We start from the raw sequence: 26,639 nt of genomic DNA, 5'->3' as shown, positions 1-26,639 counted from the left end.
AGATATTGTGGGTCTTACTGAAACAAAACTGAGAGAGGGAGAAGAACTGATGATGGTTGGAGAAGGGAAATATAATGTTTGGAAAAGAAATAGAGTAGGTAAGATGGGAGGAGGAGTGATGTTGCTGGTTAAAAAGATATAAAGGTGGATCAAGTGAAAGAAGGTATGGGAAAGGCAGAAGTGCTAAAGATCAGAGCAGAAACTAATGAAGGAAAAAGAGGCACTACATAGTGGTGTACGTACCACCTAAGACAAATGCATGGTCAGTACAGGAATATGAAGAAATGATAAGTGATACAGGAACATGTCTGGAAGAAATGTTGGGTGGCTGTGAACGAACTATAATGATGGGAGATTTTAATTGTAAAGAGGTGTGTTGGGAGGACTGGTCAATGGAAGGATCAGAGACAACATGGGGAAATACACTATTGACACTGGCAATGGAAAATGTGTTAACTCAGTGGGTCAAAGAAGATACTAGGTTTGGAGGAGAGGGAGCATCGTCAAGACTGGACTTGGTCTTTAGTACAGAGCCAATGGTCATTGAGGAGATGAGGGTGGAGTGCCCTTTAGCAAAGAGTGATCATGCAGTTTTGGAGTTCAAGGTGATAGATGAAGAGAAATCTAGAAGAAATGAAGAATATAAAGTGGGAAGATGGAATTATGCCAAGACAGATTTTGGAAACCTAAAGAAATTCTTTCAAGAGACAAATTGGATGAAATTCAAGAGTGCTAAGGAGCAAATGAAAAGTGGAAGGAATTTATAAAAATATACAAAGAAGGTGAGAAAAATTTGTACCAATAAGACAACATAGAGAAGTTGGAAAGCAGGACTGGTTTAACGATAGATGTGAAAAGGCTAGAACAAGAAAAGAGGATGCATGGAAGAGGTGGAGAAGGAAAAGACGGATTAAGCAGTGGGAAAGTTACAAAAGAGCAAGAAATGAATATGTGTTGATTAGAAGAGAAGAAAGAAAGAAACAAGAAAAGGATATAATTGATAAATGTAAAGACCAACCAAGGCTTTTTACAGACATGTGAACAACAACATCAAAAATAGAGAAAGTATTGAAAGTTTAGAAGTAAATGGAGTATGCAGTGAAGATCCCAGGAAATGGCAGAGGCTATGAATGGATGCTTTCGGAAGGTATTCACAAAGGAGACTGCTTTTGACAAACCACTGGTAATGGAACAGAAAGGGATTATGAAGGAGTTTCAAGTAACTGTGGAGGAGATCAAGAATATGATGGGGAGTTTAGAAGTGAGAAAAGCTGTGGGACCTGATGGGGTATCAGGATGGATTTTAAGAGAATGCAGGAGCAACTGGCAGAAAAAGTTTGTGAAGTAATTGATGCCTCATTAAGGGAAGGTGTAGTGCCCCAAGACTGGAAAAGAGCTAACATTGTCCCAATCTATAAATCAGGTAACAAGAGAGACCCATTGAACTATAGACCAGTGTCACTTACAAGTGTGGTAGCTAAGATGTGTGAGAGGGTGGTGAAGAATAGATGGACAGACTTCTTGGAGAAAAATGACATACTTTGTGAGTGTCAATTTGGTTTTAGAAAAGGGCGTTCATGCACGACAAACCTGATATGTTACTATTCGAGGGTGATAGATGTAATACAGGAAAGAGATGGTTGGGCTGATGGAATATATCTGGATTTAAAAAAGGCCTTTGATAAGGTACCACACCGGAGACTGATCTGGAAACTTGAAATGGTAGGAGGAGTGCATGGCAGTTTACTAAAATGGATGGAAGACTTTTGGTAGGAAGAGAAATGAGAACAATAATTAAGGACAGACCATCAGAATGGGGCTTGGTGGAGAGTGGAGTTCCACAGGGATCAGTGTTGGCACCAGTAATGTTCGCGGTCTACATAAATGACATGGTGGATGGGGTGTCCAGTTATGTGAGCCTATTTGCAGACGATGCAAAATTGTTAAGAAAAGTGAGATGTGACAAAGATTGCGAACTACTCCAGGAAGACTTGGACAGAATATGGAAATGGAGCTGTACATGGCAAATGGAGTTCAACACGACAAAATGCAAGAAAATAGAGTTTGGCAAGAGTGAAAGAAGAATCAGGAGTATGTACAAGATAGGAAATGAAGACATAAAACCAGTCATGAAGAAAAAGACCTTGGGGTGACAATTACCAATGACCTATCGCCAGAGAGACATATAAACAAAATAATTGGAGAAGTATTGAACTTATTGAGGAACATAAGAGTGGCGTTCAGATATTTAGATGAAGAAATGATGAAGAAAATAATTACTGCAATGATAAGACCGAGGCTTGAATATGCAACAATACAGTGGGCTCGAACTTAAAGAAACACATAAGGAAACTAGAGAAAGTACAGAGGGCTGCAACAAAAATGGTGCCTGACTTAAGAGATTTGACTTATGAAGACAGACTGAAAAGAATGCAACTTCCAACCCTGGAAAACAGAAGAGAAAGGGGAGACCTGATAGCAATATACAGAGTGATGATTGGCATGGAAAAATGGATAGGGAAGATCTGTGTATGTGGAATGAAAGAATGTCGAGAGGGCATGGGAAAAACTAAAATGGCCACTTATAGGAGAGATGTGAAAAAATATACCTCATAGAAGGGTGGAAGCATGGAATAGTTTAGACGTGGAAGTGGTCAATGCAAGGAATATTCATGATTTTAAGAAAAAGCTGGACATTAATAGATATGGAGACGGGACAACACGAGCATAGCTCTTTTCCCGTATGTTACAATTAGGTAAATACAATTAGGTAAATACACACACACACACACACACACACACACACACACACACACACACACACACACACACACACACACACACACACACACACACACACACACATATATATACCTCCTTGAGAAGTGTTTAGTATGTATGTATACAATTTTCTTTTAGAGCCTTTGTATGTCCTTGAATTTTGTTTGTATATACATATATGATTTGTCACTAACAGTATCATGGAAGTTTATGACAAGCCAGGAATGAATCTTTATATATAAAAAGAATAAGATTAACCCATACAGTGTTTAGTACACACACACACACACACATATATATATATATATATATATATATATATATATATATATATATATATATATATATATATATATATATATATATATATATATATATATATATATATATATATATATATATATATATATATATATATATATATATATATATATATATATATATATATACACAGATAACTCAATTTACGCGATAGATGCGTTCCAAGAGGCATCGCGTATATCAAAATTCGTGTAAGATAAACTTGTAATTCTCATAAGAAGCAATAGATGATAGAGGGGATGTAGGATGTGATCCAAAAAAATTTGTACAAAATACTCTATTTAATTAATTAATTTAATTTAATCAATATGTTTTTATTATTTACCATTCAAAATGATAGAAGTGTATCTAAAGTAAAGGGAAAAGCAAGAAATGATAAGAGAAAGCAAAATATAATAGAGAAAACAACAAAACAGAATACGTAAACACATCACTCAGTGTGTCACTGTCTTTACCACTCACACCACAATCAGTCACCATCTCCCTCTGAGCTTTTCCATTTGGCTAAATTAACATGTTTTTATTATTTACCTTTCTAAATACTAGAAGTGTATTTAAAGTAAAGGGAAAAGCAAGAAATAATATGAGAAAGCAAAATATAATAAGAGAAAACAACAAAACAAAAAATACAAACACACCACTCATTGTGTCACTGCCTTCACCACTCACACCACAGTCAGTCACCACCTCCTTCTGAGCTTTTCCACTTTATCCAAAATCCACTTATCAAAAATAACCCCACAGTATAAAAGTAAACACTAGTAAAAATATAAATGCAGGACGCCAATGTCTTAATTCACCCCTCACAAGCACACGCCATTGCTGTCCCCCTCCTAGTCAAGGACGTCATCACCCACCTGCGCTTCCTGTGCTTCCTCCGCTTCCATTGGATCATCCACATCCTCTTTTGGTTCTACATCTTCCACTGATGTTTTCTTGAAAAACTGCAGCATGATGGTCTGGCACTTTTTCTTGGAAAATTCTTTTTGCATCACTGTGTAGAAGAAGAGTGCGTCCATGGTAGTGGAGCTTCCACCTATTGGCTAGCTGCGGAACTCTCTGGCAGGTAGTTTGAAATTGCATCCGTCGCTCAGTTTGAAAATGCGGTTAGGCCAAATCGCGTATAAGCAAACTGATCGTGTAAATCTAATTAATTATAATATTTTTTCGGTCGCATATTAACAAAAACGCGTAAATTAAACACACACGTAATTCAAGAGTTACCTATATATATATATATATATATATATATATATATATATATATATATATATATATATATATATATATATATATATATACAGTAATACTCTGCATAACGTACAACCACATCCGTTTTAGCGAATTTTCTGTGTTTGAATTTGCTGGGTGAGGGACTGAACGCGGCAGCTTCGCTGTGATTGTCTCCTGTCTCCTACACTCCTGGAGATGTATCCAAGATTCTTTAACAACCTCAGAGCAACCTCCTGCTGCGAAATGGCTTCCATGAACGCTTAGAGGGACGGTGACGAGGTTGCTCTGAGGTTGCTGGGAACACCACCTCTGGAGGTGGTGTTACTGTCTTATATATGCATTTATATTCACAAAACAACTTTTCTATTAGCTTTTTACAAACCTTGCCTCCAAGAAAGGATTGTTTTGTAATGCATAAAGTGAAATCTTACATGGAATACCAAAAAATAAAGCAGAGATGATGAGATCAGCCACAGACGGCAGAGACTCAACAAGGCTGGTGAGACTGTATCTTCCTTGCAAGCTAAAAGAACTACCTGAACTCGTGACTCTACAATGGATAAAATGGAAAGCCTTGTGGAAATGTGGAACATAAGTTTTGTATGCGGTACAATGATGCGCCCTTTGTTTACATTCCACAGGTTGCCGGTTAGTGTCTTTCCCGTTTCACTCTCCCTCCCTTCATAAATTTAAGATCATCAACATTATAAGGCTATGTACATACATACATTAGTGTACATTATAATTACTTAAATTAAATTTAACTGCCTAAATGTTAAACTTCATAATTTTTACTTTCATTAAACCTTTCACCGTACTATGATGCACTCTCGCTTTGCTTGCTCTCAGTGGAAGTTCAAGTCAGGGGTTAAACTTGTTATAATCGGTTCGCTTAGCGAAATTTCGCTTAACGAAGTGTTTTTCAGGAACGTAACCCCTTCGTTAAACGGGGGTTGCCTGTATATATATATATATATATATATATATATATATATATATATATATATATATATATATATATACATACAGGCAACCCCCGCTTAACGAAATTTCGCTACGACAGAGGTTTTATTTTACTACCATCTACTTGTTTAACAAACACCAAACTCGCTTTAACGAAGTTTTATCCAGGTATTTTTTTCCAAGTTTGAAAGCACTGCCGTATCACGTAAGCCGACAGACTTTTGAATACACCAGTGCCTCTCGTGGACAACACGCGCACCACTCACTCCCCCTGTTCAAAACCTTAACAGCGTCAGCAGCAGCTTGTCTTCCCTTGCTCAACTTACCACCAAAACGCCCTGCAATGTTGCCTAGTGTTACTAAGAAGACCAGGAAGTCTCTTACTCTCGAAGTGAAGCTGGATATTATTCACAGACATGAGAGAGGTGAGAAAACTAATAACATTGCTCGCCACCATCTTGACTCCATCTACGGTCTCTACTATTTTCAAGTCAGCAGACTCTATTAAGAAGGCTGGTGAGACCGTATCTTCCTTGCAAGCTAAAAGAACCATCTGAACTCGTGACTCTACAATGGATAAAATGGAAAGCCTTGTGAAAATGTGGTACATAAGTTTTGTATGTGATACAATGATGCACCTTTTGTTTACATTCCACAAGTTGCCAGTTAGTGTCTTTCCTGTTTCTCATAAATTTAAGATCATCAACATTATAAAGTTACTTACATACATACATTAGTGTACATTATAATGACTTAAATTAAACTGCCTAAATGTTTAACTTCATAATTATTACTTTCATTAAACCTTTCACTGTATTATGATGCACTCTCGCTTTGTTTACTCTCAATGGAAGTTCAAGTCAGGGGTTAAACTTGTTATAATCGGTTTGCTTAACGAAGGGTTTTTAGGAACATAACCCCTTTCGTTAAGCGGGCATTGCCTGTGTATATATATATATATATATATATATATATATATATATATATATATATATATATATATATATATATATATATATATATATATACTGTACACCAAACCATCCGTTATCACGCCCTCCCGTTATTGCGTTTAGGAGTTATCACGCACTTATGAAAATTTGCAAAATCAGTTTTAGCACATCAGAAAAGTCATAATCACGCACCCGTAGTAGTAGTAGTAGTAATAGTAGTAGTAATAGTAGTAATAGTAGTACTACTACTACTTCTACTACTACTACTACTACTACTACTACTACTACTACTACTACTACTACTACTACTACTACTACTACCCATATCCCAACCACACACCGACGAATGTTTAGATAGGGGGAGGTGGAGGGGGAGAAAGATGATGATTATGAGGAGGAGGAAGAGCCAGCAGCCAATTATCACTGTGTATTCACGTCACGTGATTTGAATAAGGGAGCCGATTGCTTCTGGTCACTCTGCTCACCACCACCACCACTACTGCCACCACCACCACCGCCTCTCAGTCATGCACATGGTATTCTATTGTTCAGAGCTGTTTTTTTAGGAAAACTTTTTGGTTGAGGCACCAATTTTTTTGTTTCTTATTTTTTCTTCACTTCCGTTATCGTGTTTCCTGTTATTGCGCATTTTTTTAGGCACCAATTTCGCACGATAACAGAGGGTTAGGTGTATACGTTTATTTTTGGTTTGTAGCTATTATGGACTGAATAGTGCAGTAGGAATTGAAACATACTTAGGGGTTATTTTCTTTTTTTCCTGATGCACACATTATCATGGAGGAGGTAGTAGACACTTAACAAAACGATAATTTACTTGTAGTGAGGCCTAATAGCACTACTTCAGGGGGTGCTGTGAACCTTCCATTAAAGCTAGTTGTAATCTCGCTGAATGTTTGTTTTCCTTTGTGTCTCACAACTCAGGGGGCAGTCATAGCCTGCCCTCTAAAGACAACTCTCTTTCTTTACACAAAACAACTTGCACCTACCACACACACACACCCTTCACTTAAAATTTTAAATTCAAAAAGACGATTCCAAATCTAGCCTCGGAGTCCTCTTCTGGGGAGGGGACCAGAAATGTCCCCAGGTTGGACTGCTCTCTTGGTGGCGACCCAAAATGTCTTGACACCTCCCTCAACATTTTCTTCATTAATTTCTGCAACATTTGCAGTCTTAGATATAATTTTCAATCTGTAGAACACCACCTCTCCTCTACTAAACCTCATCTTCTTTTCCCACTGAAACACAGCTGTCTGAGGCAACTGACAGTAGCCCCTTCTCTCTTCCCTTCTACTTCCTCTATCCTCATTTTCACTCCAAAGTGTCTATGTGTACAACAACCTAACTTGTTCTCATGCCCATGCTCTTGAATCTTCCAAGTTTTCCACCATCTGGCTTAGACTCAATATTCATTCTCTGACTAAATTTATCTGTGCTGTCTATCTGTCCCTTAACTTCTCTGACTATAGTAAATTCTTTGACGTTTTAACTTTCAAAGTGGAGCACATTCTGTCCCATTACCCTTTTGCAGAGATCTTCATCCTTGGAGATTTCAATGTTGACCACCAGCTTTGGCTTTCCTCTCCCACCACTGATCATCCTGGTGAACTAGCCTTCAACTTTGCGATCCTTCATGACCTAGAGCAACAGGTGAAACACCTTACTCATATTCCTGACTGTCTTAGAGATATTCCCAACATTCTTGATCTTTTCCTTACCTCTAATCCTTCTGCTTATGCTGTTACCCTGTCTTTTCTATTAGGCTCCTCGAATCACAATCTCATTTCTGTATCTTGCTCTATTTCTCCAATTCCTCCTTAGGATCACCCAAAACAGAGGTGTCTGTGGTGTTTAGCCTCTGCCAGTTGGAGGGACCTGAGGAAGTATTATTCTGATTTTCTCTGGAATGATTACTGTTTCTGTGTCAGAGACCCATCTTTGTGTGCTGAACGTATAAGAGAGGTGATAGTGTCTGGCATGGAGATGTACATTCCTCATTTTTTTTCTCAACCTAAACCTTCTAAACCTTGGTTTAACTCAGCCTGTTCTCGTGCTATACATGTACATGATAGAGAGGTTGCCCACAATAGGTACTTGAGCCTTCCATCTACCGAATCTCATGCACTTCATATTTCTGCCCAGAATCTTGCCAAGTCTGTTCTTCAACATGCCAAACACTCTTTCATAAATAGAAAATGTCAGAAACTTTCAAACTCCAACTCCCCTTGTGACCTCTGGCATCTGGCTGAAAACATCAAGAACTTTACTTCTTCATCTTTCCCTCCTTTATTTTTTCCTGATGGCACCATTGCCATCTCATCTGTCTCTAAAGCTGAACTCTTCTCTCAAACCTTTGCTAAAAATGCCACCTTGGATGATTCTGGGCTTGTTCCACCAAAAATTCCACCTCGGATGATTCTGGGTTTGTTCCTCCCTCTCCTCCTCCCTCTGACTATTTCATACCTTCAATTAAAGTTCTTCGTAATGATGTTCCATGCCCTTGCTGGCCTAAACCCTCGAAAGGCTTATGGACCTGATGGGGTCCCTCCTGTTGTTCTCAAAAACTGTGCTTCTGTACTTGCACCTTGCTTAGCCACACTCTTTCAACGCTGTCTAACAACTTCTACCTTTCCTTCTTGCTGGAAGTTTGTGTACATTCAGCCTGTCTCTAAAAGAGGGTGACCATTCTAATCCCACAAACTACCACCTTATAACTTTAATCTCTTGCTTGTCGAGAATTTTTAAATCTGTATTCAATAGGAAAATTCATTAACATCTGTCACTTCACAGTCTTCTATCTGATCACCAGCATGAATTACATCAAGGCCGCTCTACCAGTGATCTTCTGGCTTTCCTTACTGAGTCTTGGTCATCCTCCTCTTTTAGAAATTTCACTGAAACTTTTGCTTTTTTATTAGACATATCAAAAGCTTTTGATAGAGTCTGGCACAAAGGTTTGATCCCAAAAGTACTCTTCCACAGTTTCTATATATCCTTCTATTTGTGACTTTATCTCAAGTTTCCTTTCTGACCATTCTGTTGCAGCCGTGGTAGACAACCACTGCTCTTCTCCTAAATCTATTAACAATGGTGTTCCTCAGGATTCTGTCCTATCATCCACTCTCTTTCTATTATTCATTAATGATCTTCTTAACCTATGCTGATGATACCACCCTACATCTTTCCACGTCCTTTCAGAGACATCCAACCCTTCGAGAAGTCAACAAATCATGCAGAAACAGCACAGAATGCCTGATTTATTATCTTTCTAAGATTTCTGATTGGGGCAGAGAAAACTTAGTAGTTTTCAATGCCTCAAAAACTCAAGTTCTTCATCTATCAACTCGACACAACCTTCGAAACAACTATCCCGTCTTCTTATATGACACTCAACTGTCTCCCTCTTCCACACTGAATATTCTTGGTTTGTCCTTTATTCATAATCTTAACTGGAAACTTCACATCTCATCTCTTGCTAAAACAGCTTTTATGAAGTTAGGTGTTTTGTGGCATCTCTGCCAGTTTTTCTCACCCCTCCAACTGCTAACTCTGTACAAGGCCCTTATCCTTCCTTGTACGGAGTACTTTTCGCATGTTTTAGGGGATTCCACTCATACAACTTTATTAGATAGGGTAGAATCAAAATCTTTTTGTCTCATCAACTTCCCTCCTCTGACTGACTGTCTTCAGCCTCTTTCTGAATGCCAAAATGTTGCATAATCTTTCTATTATTGCTACTTTCATGCTAACTGCTCTACTGATCTTGCTAACTGCATGCCTCCCCTCCTCCTGTGGCCTTGCTGCACAAGGCTTTCTTCTGCCTCTCATCCTTATTCTACCCAACCCTCTAATATTAGAGTTAACCAGTACAGTAAGTCCTCGTTATACGGTAGTTCTTTATCCAGTAAATTCACAGTTACGGTATTTGGAAATTACTATCCTCAATTCGATATACGATAAGAAAAATTCACAGATACGGTATCCGCTCATGTCATCCAAGAGGGCCCAGCGTGGGGGAGCAGGGGTGACGACTTCATCCACACCACACCTCCCCGCCACTCACAGTACTGACTTTAACTTGACCACCCTTGGAGCCTATTATCTCTTCCCCTCCCCCTTTTTTTTTTAACTGCATTACATATTACTTACATGCATTACTAATTAGATGAATAAATGGAATTTTAAAGGGTCTATTGTAAGCACAAATATATTCATAATAATCATGGCAAACACTAAAAGCCTACTACCAGCGACGAATCATGCAGGAACTGATAAAGGGCACAGATGGGCCTGGCAAGCCCACTGTCAGTGAATGTTAGAAGTCGTAAACATCAAGCATGCCTTAGATAACATCAAGTCATCTTGGGATGAAGTGAAGATGTCTACCATGAACTTGGCATGCCACTCACAGTACTGGCTTTAATTTGACCACCCTTGGAACCTATTATCTTTTCCCCTCCCCCCCTTTTTTTTTTAACTGCATTACATATTACTTACATGCATTACTAATTAGATAAATAAATAGAATATTGTAAGTACAAATATATTTATAATAACCATGGCAAACATTATAAGCCTACTACCAGCGGCAAATCATGCAGTAACTGATAAAGGGCACAGATGGGCCTGGCAAGCCCATTACCAGTGAATGGTGGAAGTCGTATAACATCAAGCACGCCTTAGATAACATCAAGTCATCTTGGGACAAAATGAAGACGTCTACCATGAACTTGGCATGGAATAAAGTATGGCCAGAATGCGCGCATGACTTCTCAGTCTTCACTGAAGACGACATCGGTGCGATCAGAAATGACATAGTAAATCTGTGCCATAGGGCTGGCTTCAATGAAGTTGATGATGATGATGTTCAAGATCTTTTGGAAAGCCATGCTGAACCTCTCTCAAATGATGAACTTATAGAGCTAGACAAGGCATCACAGAAGGCAGGAAAAGAGGGAAACGAGGAAGAAGAACCTGTGCATGGCCTGGATATCAAAACTCTTAGAGAATGTCTCGGTGATATCGAAAAAAGCTCTGGAAACCTTGAAGGAACGTGACCCAAATCCTGCCAGGAGTAGCAAAGTGGCTCATGACGTAGAGAAAAGTGTCAAGACTTATCAAGAAATCTATGATGAAAAAACAAGAAAAACTAAACAGTCCTCCATCTACTCGTTCTTCAAGCTAGTCAGACATGTCGTCCCTGTCACACCTGCCGACCCTGCTACAGCTGGCCCTTCCTCAATATCCTCTTTCTTCAAATCATTGAAATGTGCCAACCCTGCTACAGCTGGCCCTTATGCATCTGCTTCCAACAGTGCAGACGATGACGTCTTATCCTTGTCTGCTCACTCGGTGGAAGATAAGAAGGGCTGTCCCTTAGCCTCGGGAAGGACATCATCTGATAGAATACGTGGCGAGTGAAAGGTAAATAAAAACATTTTGTTTATTTCTTTTGCACAGTACTTTACTTTTTTATATTTATATATATATTTTTTTCAATGATTATTTTCATGTATTTTCATTTCTGTAGGCGTGACTTTTGACATGCTGCGACGCATTCCCTATTATTACATTTTATAATGGGTTCGGTATACGGTATATTTGATATGCGGTAAGGTTTTCAGGGATGCATATGTACCGTATAACGAGGACTTACTGTACTCTCAATTACAGGCAACCCCCACTTAATGAATGGGCTACGTTCCAAAAAAAGTGTTCGTTGTGCGAATTTTCGTTAAAGGAACCAATTATAACAAGTTTGACTCCTGATTTGAACTTCCATTGAGAGTAAACAAAGTGAGATTGCATCATAGTACAGTAAAAGGTTTAATGAAAGTAAAGATTAGAGTTAAACATTTAAGCATTTTAATTTTAGACTAAGTCATTATAATGTACACTAATGTATGTATGTTAACTTTATAATGTTGATGATCTTAAATTTATGAAGGGAGGGAGAGTGAAGCGGGAAATACGCTAGCTGGCAACCTGTGGAATGTAAACAAAAGGTGTATCATTGTACCGCATACAAAACTTATGTACCACATTTCCACAAGGCTTTCCATTTTATCCATTGCAGAGTCACGAGTTTTGGTGGTTCTTTTAGGTTGCAAGGAAGATACGGTCTCACTAGCCTTCTTAATAGAGTCTGCTGACTTGAAAATAGTAGACACAGTAGATGGAGTCAAGCCATGTTGGTAAGCAATGCTATTAGTTTTCTTGCCTCTCTCATGTCTGTGAATAATATCTAGCTTAACTTTTTTATACCATGTGGGCTTTTTCACGAGAATTTATGTGCTAAATGGGATATTTTTTAGGGTACCTCGTTTCTCAAAGCCCACCCGTTAGGAAACCGTTGCCCCGAGTGAGGAAGCCCAACCTACACTCGGACCGTGGAAAGGATTCAAACCCGTGCGCTTGGAGACCCCTCGGACCCCCAAAGCACGCATGGTTCCACTGTACCACTTCGAGAGTAAGAGACTTCCTGGTCTTCTTAGCAATGCTAGGCGGCATTGCAGGGCTGGTTGGAGGGCGTTTTGGTGGCATGTTGAACATGAGATGATGAGCTGGTGCTGGACCCGGTTTTTGTTTTGAACTAAGAGCAGGGAAGGGTAGGGAGTGAGTGGTGCACGTTTTGTCCATGAGAGGCACTGGTGTATTCAAAAGCCTGTCAGCTTGCATGATACGGCGGGGCTTTCAAACTTGGAAAAAATTATCTGGATAAAATTTTGTTAAAGCGAGTTTGGTGTTTGTTATACGAGCAGATGGTAGTAAAAGGAAATGTTCGTTGTAGCGAAATTTCATTGTGTGAACGTTTATTAAGCGGGGGGTTGCCTGTATTTATACCTTTCACTGGTAAACTTTGGAATTCCCTACCAGCTTCTGTATTTCCATCTTCTTACAACTTAACTTCTTTTGAAAGAGAGAGAGAGAGAGAGGTGTCGAGACATTTGTCCCTTGCTTTTGGATGACTCTTTTGACCTCTTATGGAACTTGCAGTTTCAGTGGGCCTTTTTTTGTAATATTTTGTTGCCCTTGGCAGCGTTCTCTCTTGCTTAAAAAAAAAAAAAAAAATCAAAGCAATAGAATGAAACAGAAAACTATGGTATAGAAGAGGGACAAAAAAAGAATGGCTATAAGTATTTTGGCGCTTGAGATGTTTGGTGTTGCCACATGCGCATCCAACCATTTTCCTGAACTAACAATTCTTGTTTAACTATAGGTATTTGTGATATAAAAGTTATTATTTATTGCACACATTATAGAGTTGTGGAGTGTATATGTAGAGAATGTAAGATAAAAGAAGATGTAAATATAAAATTCCCCTTCCTTAGTCTGACATCGTGAGCTCTCAGAAGGGAAAATATTTGGGAACAAGCATCATGTGGCAGCCACTCTTCTGCTCATCACATTGGAATGATATACGTACATATATATGAAGCAATATGTCCTTTCTTTTAAATTTTATGGGGTAAATAAAAAATATCCAAAAAAAATGCAACCAACAATTCTGAAAAAGGATGACACTGTATGGGTTAAATTATTAATGAGATCAAGTATAAGGTGAAAAGGGAAGAATCTAGAGAGAGAGTTAGAATAACTTAAAGAGATGGACTGATTATCTTGAGGAATTGATAGAATGAAAGACCCAAGAAGCACTACTGACATATGTTTGTGAGAGGGGATGATAAAAGGGAATATGAGCAGAATGACTAAAAAAAAAAAAAATGTGAAAGTAGGTAATTTAAAACCCTTGAAATTTTTTTTATGCATGTGGCACATGCATCAAAATATACTGAAATACTATGGATTGAGTGCCCCAGTTAACAAAAACAGTCTTGATCCTTCTTTGCAGATGTAGATACAAAAAAAAAATGGGAGAAAATTAGTTTATTTACAACCTTGCTACCTAAAGAGCACCAATTACTAACTTGAATGCACTAGCACATCCTGGAGATAGATTTTTGAGAATTCATTGCTGACCACAAGATGATTTTGAAAATGTATAATCGTATTTTCCTTTACAGTTTTCGTGTAGCTGCAATAGACCATGGCCTGTTTTCTTTTACTGATGTGAAGCACGCCTCATGGCCTATTATCCTCGTAACAAACCCTAAGCATGCGCTGTTTGCTATGAAGCACCATGAGCCACTGCACCTTATCCAGGAGTCCACACACATCAGGTCTGTGCACACATGGTGGGCTTTGCACCTAACCTTTATTTTTATGTTTTTACTGGATATAGATAAATTAAAAATTTTTACATACATGAAGGAGACACTGACTAAGAGCTGTAAATAGTAAAGAAATCTCTTTTGATTAACCATTCTATGGGAATTTTTTTTTCATTATCTGAAGTGGTTGGTCATTTTTTGTTTAAGTGTCATGAAATTGATAGAATGATTAGAGTTTCCAGTCACATGGCTGAAGGGGAGAGAATAATGTTGTGAAGAAAAAAAAAAAAAATAGGTTTGGAGGATGCTTGCCAATTGTTTTTAGATGGTCAGTAAGTTTGCTGTGTACACATATTTCATAAAGAGTATCATGATGCTGATAGATTCTGTTCCTTGAATGAAAGTGTAAGTGATGAATGCATGTATATACTATAGTTTATATAACCCAGAAAATTAACTGTTACAGTAAGCCCCCGCACTTGGTGAATCTAAGCTTGGCGAAATTCACTTTTAGTGGTAGGGTGGCCACGGACCACCGAGTGCATGCTTGGCGATTTGAATTCAAACTTGGCGGCTCCCCGGTGACGTCAGATCTCTCTCTAAACCTGTCAGAACGCAGTGTGAGAGTCCCCTTCAGCCATCTTGTTTGTGCTACCCTTTGTCCTGTTAGCATGGGAACGAATTCTGGCGATTTACCGCCAACATTGCCTCTACCAGCACAACAGGTGGTACTGGTGGGGGTGAGAACAATGGTGGTGGTGGCAAGGACAAAAGTGGGTGAGGGAAACAGATGGAAAAACAGGTTACAGTCTTTATATCATGTCTTATTAGCTTTATTTATTGTTTATTGGTCTGTTTTGTACATGTGTTCTAATATGTGAAGGCAAAAGATTTTATTTCAGCTCGAAAGATGGTATTTTAGCAGTCGAAAGAGGGACTTTGGCAATGACCAAAGAATGATTGAGGCATTTTTTAGGCAATTTATATAGTATAAAGAACTCGTGCTTGGCGAAATTCGCATTTGGCGGTAGTTTTGCCAGACTAATTAATTTGCCAAGTGTGGGGGCTTAATGTAGAGCATTTAAGTATTTAGGAAGTGTAACAGGCAAGGTAGGTGGAATGGATGATGAAGCAAGAGAGAGAGAGAGAGAGAGAGAGAGAGAAAAAAAATGTGGGAAGATCTAAGGCAGCTTTATGAATCACCAAAAAAATGCAAGGAAATAAGTCTCTATACTGCAACATTGTGATCCAAACTCTAACATATAGTAGTGAGAAGTGAATAATTCTTGAAGAACACATGACCTATGAGAGAAAAAGACATCAAACTAAAGAAGGTGAAAGGTTAGTATGGTTAGTTGTGGTTTTCTTTGTAGGGTGTTGGTGTGGTCTCTGTCATCTATTGTGGAGGCCAGAGTAAGGATTGGTAAAGGGCCATGGCTCACCTTGACTCAAGTTAAAGAGGGGCCTCTCTTCATTACTTCTTGGAACCCACAGAAATACTTGGCAGAGCTTCACACACTTACGGTACTTATCTCTTTTTTGATATGGTCATTATCAATTGTAAATTTGGTGTATTTATTGTAACTTTGGATGTCCAGAACATTAAAATTAAATTTCAATTAGTAAAGAAGTTCATTGCATGAGTATAGAAAAGGTTGGAGAACCCCTGATCTATAGCCTATTTTCTCCACTTTTTAGGTATATGCAAGAGATTCCAGTGGCAGGGAGCAAACAATAGAGCAGCCTTTCTCCCTTGATGGTTCTCAGCCTTCTTTTAGGTTTTGGCCAAGAGCTCTCCTCATGTCCAATGTTTCTATGTTTGTAAGTCTGTATATAGATACCTACTTTATCATTATCATTGCTAACTTTATAGTATAATTACAATCTTAACATTACCACCAATGTTCACTTGCTATGCCTTTTGAACATGATATCTGCATATTGTTTACTACCCATAGTTTTATAAAAAGTGTCTTGCATCTCTTGTGGACCTAGTCATCTCATACAATACAGTGCATTACCTAAGAGGATACCTCTCATGCATACCACATATACTTAGACAGGAGTCCTTCACACTGCTGCTGTTTACTCTTAATTCTCTTCCATCACTTGATTTGTTCGTACCTCTTCATCTAATACTTAGGAGGCAATGGAATTTTGGGTTGTCATAATTCACCAATTATATTCACAGCAGTTTGAGTTATTTAATCTATTCTGTGATAAGTGATGATATAAATTTGAATTAAGACTTGTCATTCAGTTAGTGAATTCATCATATATTTATTCAGACCACATTAGTATAAACATATAAATAGATTTCAATTATTTGGTATTTTTGACAATTGTTAAGTATGATTTTTTGCCTCTTTTCTTGTGTATACATTACACTGTTGACTGTGTTTTGTCTCCAGTTCCAGTTCTTGTTTGGTATTATGGTATGTGTGTGTGTGCTGCCTCTGTGCATCCTACGCTACGTTCACCGTCTGGCCCTTGGTAAGGCAGACACTCACTCATTTTTACTAGTTCGTTACTGTAGGTGACTACTCAGTGTGACTGAATATAAGTTGTTTTGTTCTTACATCTTGCCAAACATATGCATCCAATTATTGTAAACACATTTTTCAATCTGTATTAGAGAGTAAAATCATAAAAGTGAATAAAGTGAAAGTTATAAGAGATAAAAAATTTAGAAAGGAGCTTGACTATCTAATTGTTATAAATCAGAACCTCTTCTTTTTTTCCTTTGTTTCAGAAAAACGAATGATTCGTCCAAGACTGAGATGGAAATTCTTTGACCTATGGCTACGTAAACTATGGGTCCTAGTGTCTGTGGACCGGCTCTTCTGGCCTTTGGTTGTGAGTGCTGTGTATGTGCCTGTTGGTAAGGGACTTTAACTTGCCTCCAAATCATTTTTTTGGACGTGTATGCACATATATCTGCATATTTGTTATCATATCCTTAGATTTTTGTTTATGTAACAGGTTATATTGAAATCTCATGACTGATGTTTCTTTTAGGTCATTAACAAATAGAATGTCAGTGTATTAAAATCAATGTATTTATGAATACATATTTTGAATACATACCAGTAGTATTTAAATATGGATTTCAGTATTGCCTAGCTCTTGTTATGAATAAAAGGAAGTGCTTATCAACTGAGGGTTTATGACATCCTGAGGTTTGTTGATAACTTTTTGTTTGGTTACAGGCTCCATCAAATGAAATGTGTGATAGTTGAAAATGAAGCACATCTTTTTCAACCATCACACAACATGTCATTCATTTAAACACACTTCAACTCCTTACTATTATCTTTGTTATGATCAATCTTGTAAATATTGTATAAAAGGATTATTTACTTCCCTGTGAGCTGCAGCAAACACACCATCAATGCATTAATAGAATTACAGCTCACAATGTAATGTTGAGTTTTGTCAAAAAAAGTTATACATAAATGACAATGTAATCCTACTCCAACTGAACTTTGCTATAAAATTCAGATTATGTACTTTGCCATAAACAATAGGGGAGAACAATTTTCTGAGTATAGGGACAAGTTTTACTCTGTCTGACTCCTACAATGTATAGTTGTATTAGATATGTTTGAATAGATATATTCCATAAACCTACTTAGTGATATGAAGTAGAGGTTGATAAAGACACTTTATTTCAGGGCCTTGGTTTGTTGGAGAAGTCATTGAAGATCATATTGGAGTAGTGTTTGCTTGGGGCATATTTGTCAATAGAAGCTACCTACCAGGCTCATTAACATATGCTTATGGATTTTTCCAGGTAAGATTATCTGACTTAAGAAATAAAAGATTAATGAAAAGATGGACAATATGGAGAGAACATTAAGTGCAAGAAGGACCTATGTGTAATAATATATAAAAAGATATATAAATATCATTTATTTTGTTTGTAATAGCTTAACACCATGACCCAAAATATTTTATCATTGTAATGCAAAACAACTAGAAATTATGACTCAATGATATTTAGCTTCCATGCTCTGATCTACACACTAATGTTTCTTGACTTCTTTTACTTCATAAATCAGCATATTTCCTCCAAATTTCTGCTGTTATTGATTATGATAATTTGTTATGGGTCTTTCCAAGTTTTGCTATTACTGTTACTTGTGAAGAAGTTCATGCAATACATAGATTTAGTCTTTATTGTTTTGGATCACTGTAAGATGGTACAACATTGTTTTTAAAATATTTTCCTCAGATGCTGACCTTCCAGTTTCCTCTCATCCTTGCAGTTGCACACTGCGTTGAATTTAGGTAACTTTTAAATATTAGTTAAGTAATTATTAGATGAGGAAAATTTGTATGCCATTTGTTATATAATGTGGCTCTTGCAGCCTGCCTAATAATTATTGCTAAAATTATCTAAACAACATCATTAAGAAGTTGCTAAAAATTATCTAACCAACATGATAAGGATAATCCCTTATCTATCTTAATTTACTGGACTCATTTTTGCTGTCTGATATCTGTCATTACCACTTTGATATTAAGTTTTATCTAAAATATTTTTTTCTTTTATATTCTATAATTGCCATTGTTGATATTAGTAGAAAAGTAAGTGCATGTATTGATGAGCATTTGGTTATCTGTTTAAAAACTTGATTTCATAGTTAACGAATAATCTAGAATTTATAAAATATCCAAGTGCTTGTTACCTTTTTGTTATGATATATATAATCATCAGCTAAGAATATCTTCAACTCCAGATTCTGGTCATTGTATGTTGATCCACTATGCAGCTTTCCTCGTTACTTATGCCGTCACGTGTGCCCACTTCTCATTGTCACATTTCAGGTAGGTGGCTCGTGTCAATATATTGAACTGAACAGGCCATGTTATAGCTGTCAAGACCACTACACAAGGTGATGTAGGTAGTGAGTGGTAGTGGTAAGGGACGGGAGCTAGTGGATGGTGTGGTACAGGTGATGAAGTAGTACCCTTAGGGCCACCTCAGGAACAGAAGAACAGACTTGAAATGCTTGATGTTAGTGATATATATTTGAGCAATACTTCACCACTAAACAACTGCACTGTGCTCCACAGCACCCCACACATACACATGATAGTGCCTACACTGTATACACAGTGCCACACAACCTATGGCATCCCCTCAACCCTGTCAGTGTCTCCTCAAGCCCAAGTCAAATCAACCTCTATGAGTCAGACACCCTAGCTAACCCTAACACCAGCCTGTTGGTACTTTTGGTAGTGTCCCACTCTGAAACCCTCTGAGAAGAGGGTTGATGCAAGCTCGGTAAACAACCAGAATGTAAATGTGGCTTGAGTGGAAGTCAAGTGGGTAATGGTGGAAAAGGAACCAACTTGCCACCTAGTGCTGTACACAAGTCATGCACACGGAGTTTAACTATGAATCCAAGTGGACTCGTGGAGCATTACATACAGTTTATATCTTTACAGTGTTAGCTGAAGTGAGTGTGTAAATTAAGTGCTGTTGGTATATATTCAGAATTTGATTATTTTTATACTTCTTGCTTCGTTTTTACAGTTGTTACAGTTACAGTGACAATTATTGTATTTTGTTATATTTCATAAATGTTGAGATATATTAATCATCACAAAAGTCAGGCCTATGTGTATTGTATGACCTTTCACAAATATTCAAAGTTAAGGATAACCATAAGATTCAACCCTATCATGAAATAATCAATAAAGGAAATGTTCGGTGAATGCACAAAAAAAACTTTCATATTAGATTTGGGCAGGAAATGCAGGTTCCACTCAGCTCACAGTACATGCTACTACTCACAATTGATGTCTGGTTAGACAGTATAATAAATTAGTAATGAATAGATTGTAGCACCAAGTTCTCAAGAGGTAGTGTGTACAGACATGGTAAGTATATGGTAGCAGTGCTGCCTAACTCACTTAGTTGATAGCATTGTTTGCTGCATATTCATTGTTAATAACTATTGATTTGGTATACATGATGTTTCTTCATGATAATTTTTGCTAATTTGGTCTTCTTACTTATTAGATGTTGTGGAAACTGTGAATGCGGTTTTGAAACATGAAAAATAAAATGATTAAAATAATATCAAACAAATTTAAAGGTTTCATATAAATTTCTTCTTTCTTCAGATGATCACTGCTTTCTTCTTCTGGCTAGCATACGGAACAATGGCTCTTTTTTTGGGTCCACTTCGTACCTGGTCTGCAGTTTTGGGACTGATTTTGTGGTATCAGGCTGCAACTGTTCATAAAGATGTTTTGAGGTGAGGTAATTTGAAATTTTATTATATGGTATGAAACATGAAGTATAACATGGACGCATATAAAAAATTAAGCTGATGTCTTTGGTTATTAGTGCCTTTCCAATAATGAAGGATCATTATAATGATATTTCATGTTGTACAACTGTATAACATGAAGTTAATTCGAGTTAATTGAGCTTTACTAACTACATAGTTGTTGAGAGCAAAGACAGGTTGTATGTCTCCAGAAGGGTAATCATACTCACTATAGTCTGTTCACTTTAGTCTGAGCCGTGAAGCCGAGCCTCATTTGAAAGGAGGCCGTTGATTGGCTGGCCCCCTCTCTCACTCGCCTTGTGTTGAAAGGCTGCGTCATGAATGCTTTGTGGTACATGCTTTTGTTTTATTCGTTATATCTCATCTTATACACATAACAGACATTTTCTGTTGGTACCGTGCAGAAGCTTTGATACTCGGGGAAAAACAATTAATAAGCAACTATAAAGAAGTTTTAGCGAGTTGAAGTGGAAAACTTTTCGCGACATCTTTATAACACGGTTTACTTATCATCATATCCTTTGGATATATTTAAAGGAATGCTGTTATAAATTATTGCATTTCATAAAAGAATGTCTCCTGAACGGTATGCAACTTCCAAATTATAGTTAAAAGATAATGTAAGCGAAAAGTTTTCCACTTCAACTCGCTAAAACTTCTTTATAGTTGCTTATTAATTGTTTAACCCCGAGTATCAAAGCTTCTGCATTTACTGTTGAGTGTAACGGTACCAACAGAAATTGTCTGTTATGTGTATAAGATGAGATATAACGCATAAAACAAAAGCATGTACCACAAAGCATTCGTGACGCAGCCTTTCAACACAAGGTGAGTGAGAGAGAGGGCCAGCCAATCAGCGGCCTCCTTTCAAATGAGGCTCGGCTTCACGGCTCAGACTTAGGTGAACAGACTATAGCATGCAGCTGAAGATAAGCATTTTGTAATTAATACATTAATTCGCTTGTTTCAGGGAGGCTGCTCAAGTTTGGGTTCCCCAGCCCCTAGCCTGGGAGGAGGAAAAGACTGAGAGTCAAGCACACGTGTCCCAGAGCTCACTGTGATGTCATCAGTGTTCCTTAAAATTATAAGGTAAATATACGCCATCAAATATTAATCAACTTGTATGTAGTATTTATTTACATTTCAAGAGCTTTCATCATAAAAAGGTATATAACACATCTTACATGGAGAGATTGAAAAGAACCCTAGATGTATAAAGGAAGTCTGTGAAATAAATGGTGATGATGATTGGAGAGTAGTTGTAAATGTATGAGTAAGGATAATTATAGAAAGTTTGCCAAATCTGGTCCATGTGACTGATTAAGTTACATATGGGAAGATATTAATGGTAAAGGTGGGCCATACACTGTAGCTGCATGTGGCCTCATTGTTCATCACAATCTCAATTGCCTGTGTTGGATTGTCTTTCTTAACCTGAGGCACAGAGCCAAAGAAAGAATGAACAGCTGGATGTTATGTGTACCACCTGCTCCACCCCAGATTGGGGTTGAGGACCATTGAATAATAGCTAGCCACACAATAGGTGGATGGATCTGTTACAGTGTTGTTGAGTTAAACCAGTCCATGATGCAGAGAACTTTGGGTACAGTGCATTGCTTGTCATCTTGCCATATGATAGTAAAAATATCTCTTTCCTCCCTGAGGCCTTGGGCAGGTAGGATGTGAATGTCTGGTGGAGTGTCATTGTAAATGAGTGTGTGCATGTGCACCTGGCCATGACTGTCCCTTTTCAAAATGGGATATTGCCCTGGAATGTAAACATTAAAGAATTTTGTGATCCAGTTTTTAGTGCATTCAGTGTTGCTTAATAGCATTTTGTATTTCTCTGTATTTTTTACAGCTCTATAATTGTTTATTGTCATTTGTATCATGATTTTCTAAACAAAGAAATTTTCATCCAGCAGTCTCTTGTTTTCTGCATAAATTTTAGTTGTGGAGAATCTAGTGTATTTAATTTATTTAAGATTGGCTCTTCTGCTCAAAGCATAATCCATAGAAAGATTCTCTTCATTATTAATGTAAACCTTTCCTCATCCATGTCATACATACATATGCTCATTACACAATAGTTGGAGTGTTTATACATGACAGTTCCTTTTATGTATTCCTTTACTGATCTTCCAGTGAGCTTGAATGATAATAATATATATTAGGATTAGACTAACTTTTGACTCATTCAGCATTAGCTTCTCGCACAGTTCACATATTGTGATGACAAGAAGCATCACTAGGTAATTTTTTTTTAGCAAGTCATCTATGGAGTTAGGTGTGCTTGATTGAGGATGTAGTTGATATGTTTTAAACAGAGTGTGGCTAGTGTAGGGTTACATTTTGTTTTCTTCTGATAGGTGCCAGTGAAACCTCAGTATGTAACTTGATATAACTTAATAGTCACTACTATGTTATCTGGTTTCTTGGTACCTGTGACTAGATAGACATCGAGCCTGCATGTACCATTCTTTCTTAAGGTTTATTTTATTCCAAAATTGGTAGTTAATAATGAAGCAAGTTATAAAGAGACTAGATTCACTACAGTGTATGATCAGTTTTTGGGGTGCCTGTAGAAATGCACACACACACACACACACACACACACACACACACACACACACACACACACACACACACACACACACACACACTATTTGAGGGGGAGAGAAATAAGCACGGTAGTCAAAGATATGAAGTCCAAGTGGAGAGCAGTAGTAAGCAGAGTGCCACAGGGGTCAGTATTGGCGCCAATACTTTTTCTCATATATATAAACGACATGCCAGAAGGAGTGAACAGCTACATAAACCTGTTTGCGTACGATTCAAAACTCTGCTGAGTTATAAAGCAAAAAGAGGATTGTCAAATACTACAGGAAGACCTTAATAAGATCTGGGAATGGAGTAAAAAGTGGGAAATGGAATTCAATGTGGACAAAAGCCATGTCATGGAAATGGGAAAGAGTGAAAGACGACCAGTGAGAATCTATAAGATGGGAGATGAAGTAAAACTGGAGAAAGTATAAAGAAAAGGATTTGGGAGTGACGATGGAAGAAAATAATCAACCGGTAAGCTATATTGATAGAATTTTCAGAGAGACATATAATTTGCTAAGGAATATTGGAATAGCATTTCACTACATGGACAAAGAAATGATGAAGAAATTAATAAGTACTATAATAAGACCCAGATTGGAATGTGCAGGAGTAGCGTGGACCCCCCATAAAAAGAAACACATAAGGAAGCTGGAGAGACTACAAAAAATGGTTACAAGAATGGTTCCAGAATTTGAAGGGATGACATATGAGGAGAGACTAAAGGCTATGGATCTACCAACCCTGAAACAGAGAAGGGAGAGAGGGGATCTGATATAAGTTCATAAATTGATCAACGGAATGGACCAAGTGGATAATGAGAAACTGATCCTGAGAAGAATGACATTTGAAGCACAAGATCGCATAGTAAAAAGCTGAGGAAGGGAAAATGTCTAAGAGATATTAAAAAATATAGTTTCCCGCAAAGATGTGTTGAGACGTGGAACAGCTTGAGTGAAGAAATGGTGTCAGCAACGAGTGTGCATAGTTTTAAAGAAAAATTGGATAAGTGTAGATATGGAGACGGGACCACACAAGCGTAAAGCCCAGGCCCTGTAAAACTACAACTAGGTAAATACACACACACTGTTGGCCGAAGTGAGTGGACGCAAGACCAGAGCTCCAGTGTGATATGCTACCAATTCTGGAGAGGAACCCAGCAGACCTGGTGATGTTACAGGTGGGCAGAGGGCTAGCTTAGTGGTCCTTTCTCCAAAGAGTTATTGAATTTGCTTAAATTTTGAGGTCGAAAGGAGTATGTAGGAGGATGACGCCATGGACGGCGTTGTTGGCGCTACTCGAGATGTAAACAAAGGATTGGGAGCGAGACTGGGGGGAACTAGAAGTGAGATTATAGAAACACCCCTAGGATTGAGAGAGCTGGGTGAATAGAGTAGAAAGAGGAAGTTTTTGGGCTTTAAGGAAGAAAGAGTTACTATGAGAATCATCATCATTATGGATAAGGAACTTAAAGCCTTGAAGGAGATGGTCGCAATCATGTTCGAAAAACAGGACCAGCTGATTACAGAGAATCTAGAACTGAGAGAGAGAGAGATGTTTAGAATTAGAAAGTACTATTAAAATGAACCATGAGATGAAAAATACTCTAGAGGAAATAAAAAGGGAGAATAGTGCCCTAAAGGGCAAATGTACAAATTATGAAACTGCATTACAAGGGCTGCAGGAAAGGCTGGACTCCAATTTGGAGACAGGCAAAGAGATGAGCAAAAGGAAACTGGATGAGTGGAAGAAGATTTGGATAAAGGAACGAGAAGAAGAAAAAGTTAATTTCGCTGAAGTAGTTAAGCAACAAATAGAGGAGAAAACTAAGGACACAGTTATACAGGTGATCAAAGAAAAGGAAGAATTAATGAGAGATACAGTGGACAAAAAGAAGTGTATGGTTATATATGAACTAGAAGAAAAAAAGAACCCAGTGAAAATTATGAGGGAGAAGGAGGAGAAAGAAATGGTTAAGGAAATTATCTCCGTAGTGCAAGATAAAGAACAGTCTTGATAAAGAAATAGAAGAAATATATAGACTGGGTAAATATAGTGAACGAACCAAAAGTCAAAATGAGATCGCAAATAGGGATAGAAGAAATATTAGCTAGGACTGGAAAGTTGGCTGAAAAGGCAGAATATAAGCATATCTGGATTAAGAGAGAGATGAACCAGGTAGAAAGGGAAAAAGAGAGAGAACTGAGAAGTGAAGCCAAGGGAAAAAATGAAGGAAGGACAGAGAACGAAAAGAAGTTTTACTGGAGAGTGCTAGACATGAGACTGAGGAAGGGGAAGAAAAGCATTAAGAGTCATGTATACAAACATAGATGGGTTTATATCAGGAAGTTTGGAAGTGAGAGATTACATATTGGAAAAAGGGCCAGATGTGATATGTATGACAGAAACAAAGTTAAGTGAAGATGCCTAAGTGAATTTTAAAGAGCAAGGATGCAATGTTTGGAGGAGAGAGAGAAAGGGAAAAGCAGGAGGAGGAGTATTGATCATGACTCGAGAGAATATATATGTGGAAGAGATACAGTCTGGAGATGGACTGGCAGAGGTTTTAAGTATAACAATAAGGACCAATGGGAGGGAAAAAAGGAGTATCATAGTTACATATGTACCACCAAAGACTAATACATGGAGGCTTGATGTACATAAGGAAATGGAAAAGGAAGTACTAAATTGCCTGGATAACATGCTAAGGAAGGATAGAAGAGTGTTGCTCATGGGAGATCTAAACTGCAAACACGTCAATTGGGAAGAAATGGATGCAAGCAGTCGCGCGCTGGACATTTGTGGGGGATGATGTGCTACAACTGGCAATGGTAAACACATTGCATCAATGGATGAAAGATTATACAAGATATAGAGGGGAAGATGATTCATCAATGCTGGATTTGGTATTTACAAAAAAACCAGAGCCATGTCCAAACATCAAATATCATACTCCAATAGGAAAAAGTGATCATGTGGTTCTAGAAATTGAATAAGAGGATCGGCAAATTTTGGAATATAATGAGGGACACAAACACAAGAGATGGAACCACACTAAGTCAAATTTTGGGAGATTAAAAAGTTATTTTGGTAGTATTGTTTGGAAAGAAATTATGCATGGAAAGACAATTCAAGGAAAGTATGATATATTTAGACAAGTATAATAATGAGGGAGTAAAGAGATATGTTCCTGAATATAGAGTAAAAAAGAGCAAACACACCTGGTATAATGCTATATGTGCAAAAGCTAAAAAGTGCAAGGATGCAGCATGGAAAAAATTAAGAAG

The 26,639-nt window shown here is 37.7% G+C and overlaps 1 protein-coding gene across 4 annotated transcripts in view; it reads left to right on the top strand.

Annotated features, from left to right (window-relative positions):
* LOC123514982 (transmembrane protein 62-like) overlaps nt 1-22,669 on the top strand; it is a 30,464-nt gene extending 7,795 nt beyond the window's left edge. For 3 of the 4 annotated variants that reach the window (XM_045273282.1, XM_045273283.1, XM_045273284.1), the window contains exons 7-16: nt 14,297-14,452; nt 15,817-15,967; nt 16,142-16,264; nt 16,855-16,936; nt 17,196-17,324; nt 18,118-18,236; nt 18,678-18,733; nt 19,186-19,273; nt 20,579-20,712; nt 21,719-22,669. In XM_045273282.1, the coding sequence (XP_045129217.1) occupies nt 14,297-14,452; nt 15,817-15,967; nt 16,142-16,264; nt 16,855-16,936; nt 17,196-17,324; nt 18,118-18,236; nt 18,678-18,733; nt 19,186-19,273; nt 20,579-20,712; nt 21,719-21,809 (1,129 nt within the window). In that variant the 3' untranslated portion in view covers nt 21,810-22,669. Of the gene's footprint in view, nt 1-14,296; nt 14,453-15,816; nt 15,968-16,141; nt 16,265-16,854; nt 16,937-17,195; nt 17,325-18,117; nt 18,237-18,677; nt 18,734-19,185; nt 19,274-20,578; nt 20,713-21,718 lie in introns of those variants that run through there. The other variant, XM_045273285.1, reaches the window with a different exon arrangement.
* Nucleotides 22,670-26,639: the final 3,970 nt, after the last annotated feature.

Source organism: Portunus trituberculatus, chromosome 38 (assembly GCF_017591435.1).
Source record: "Portunus trituberculatus isolate SZX2019 chromosome 38, ASM1759143v1, whole genome shotgun sequence".
Taxonomy (NCBI): domain Eukaryota; kingdom Metazoa; phylum Arthropoda; class Malacostraca; order Decapoda; family Portunidae; genus Portunus; species Portunus trituberculatus.
The sequence above is the reverse complement of the archived record's forward strand: the minus strand, read 5'-3'. Positions and strand labels throughout refer to the sequence as shown.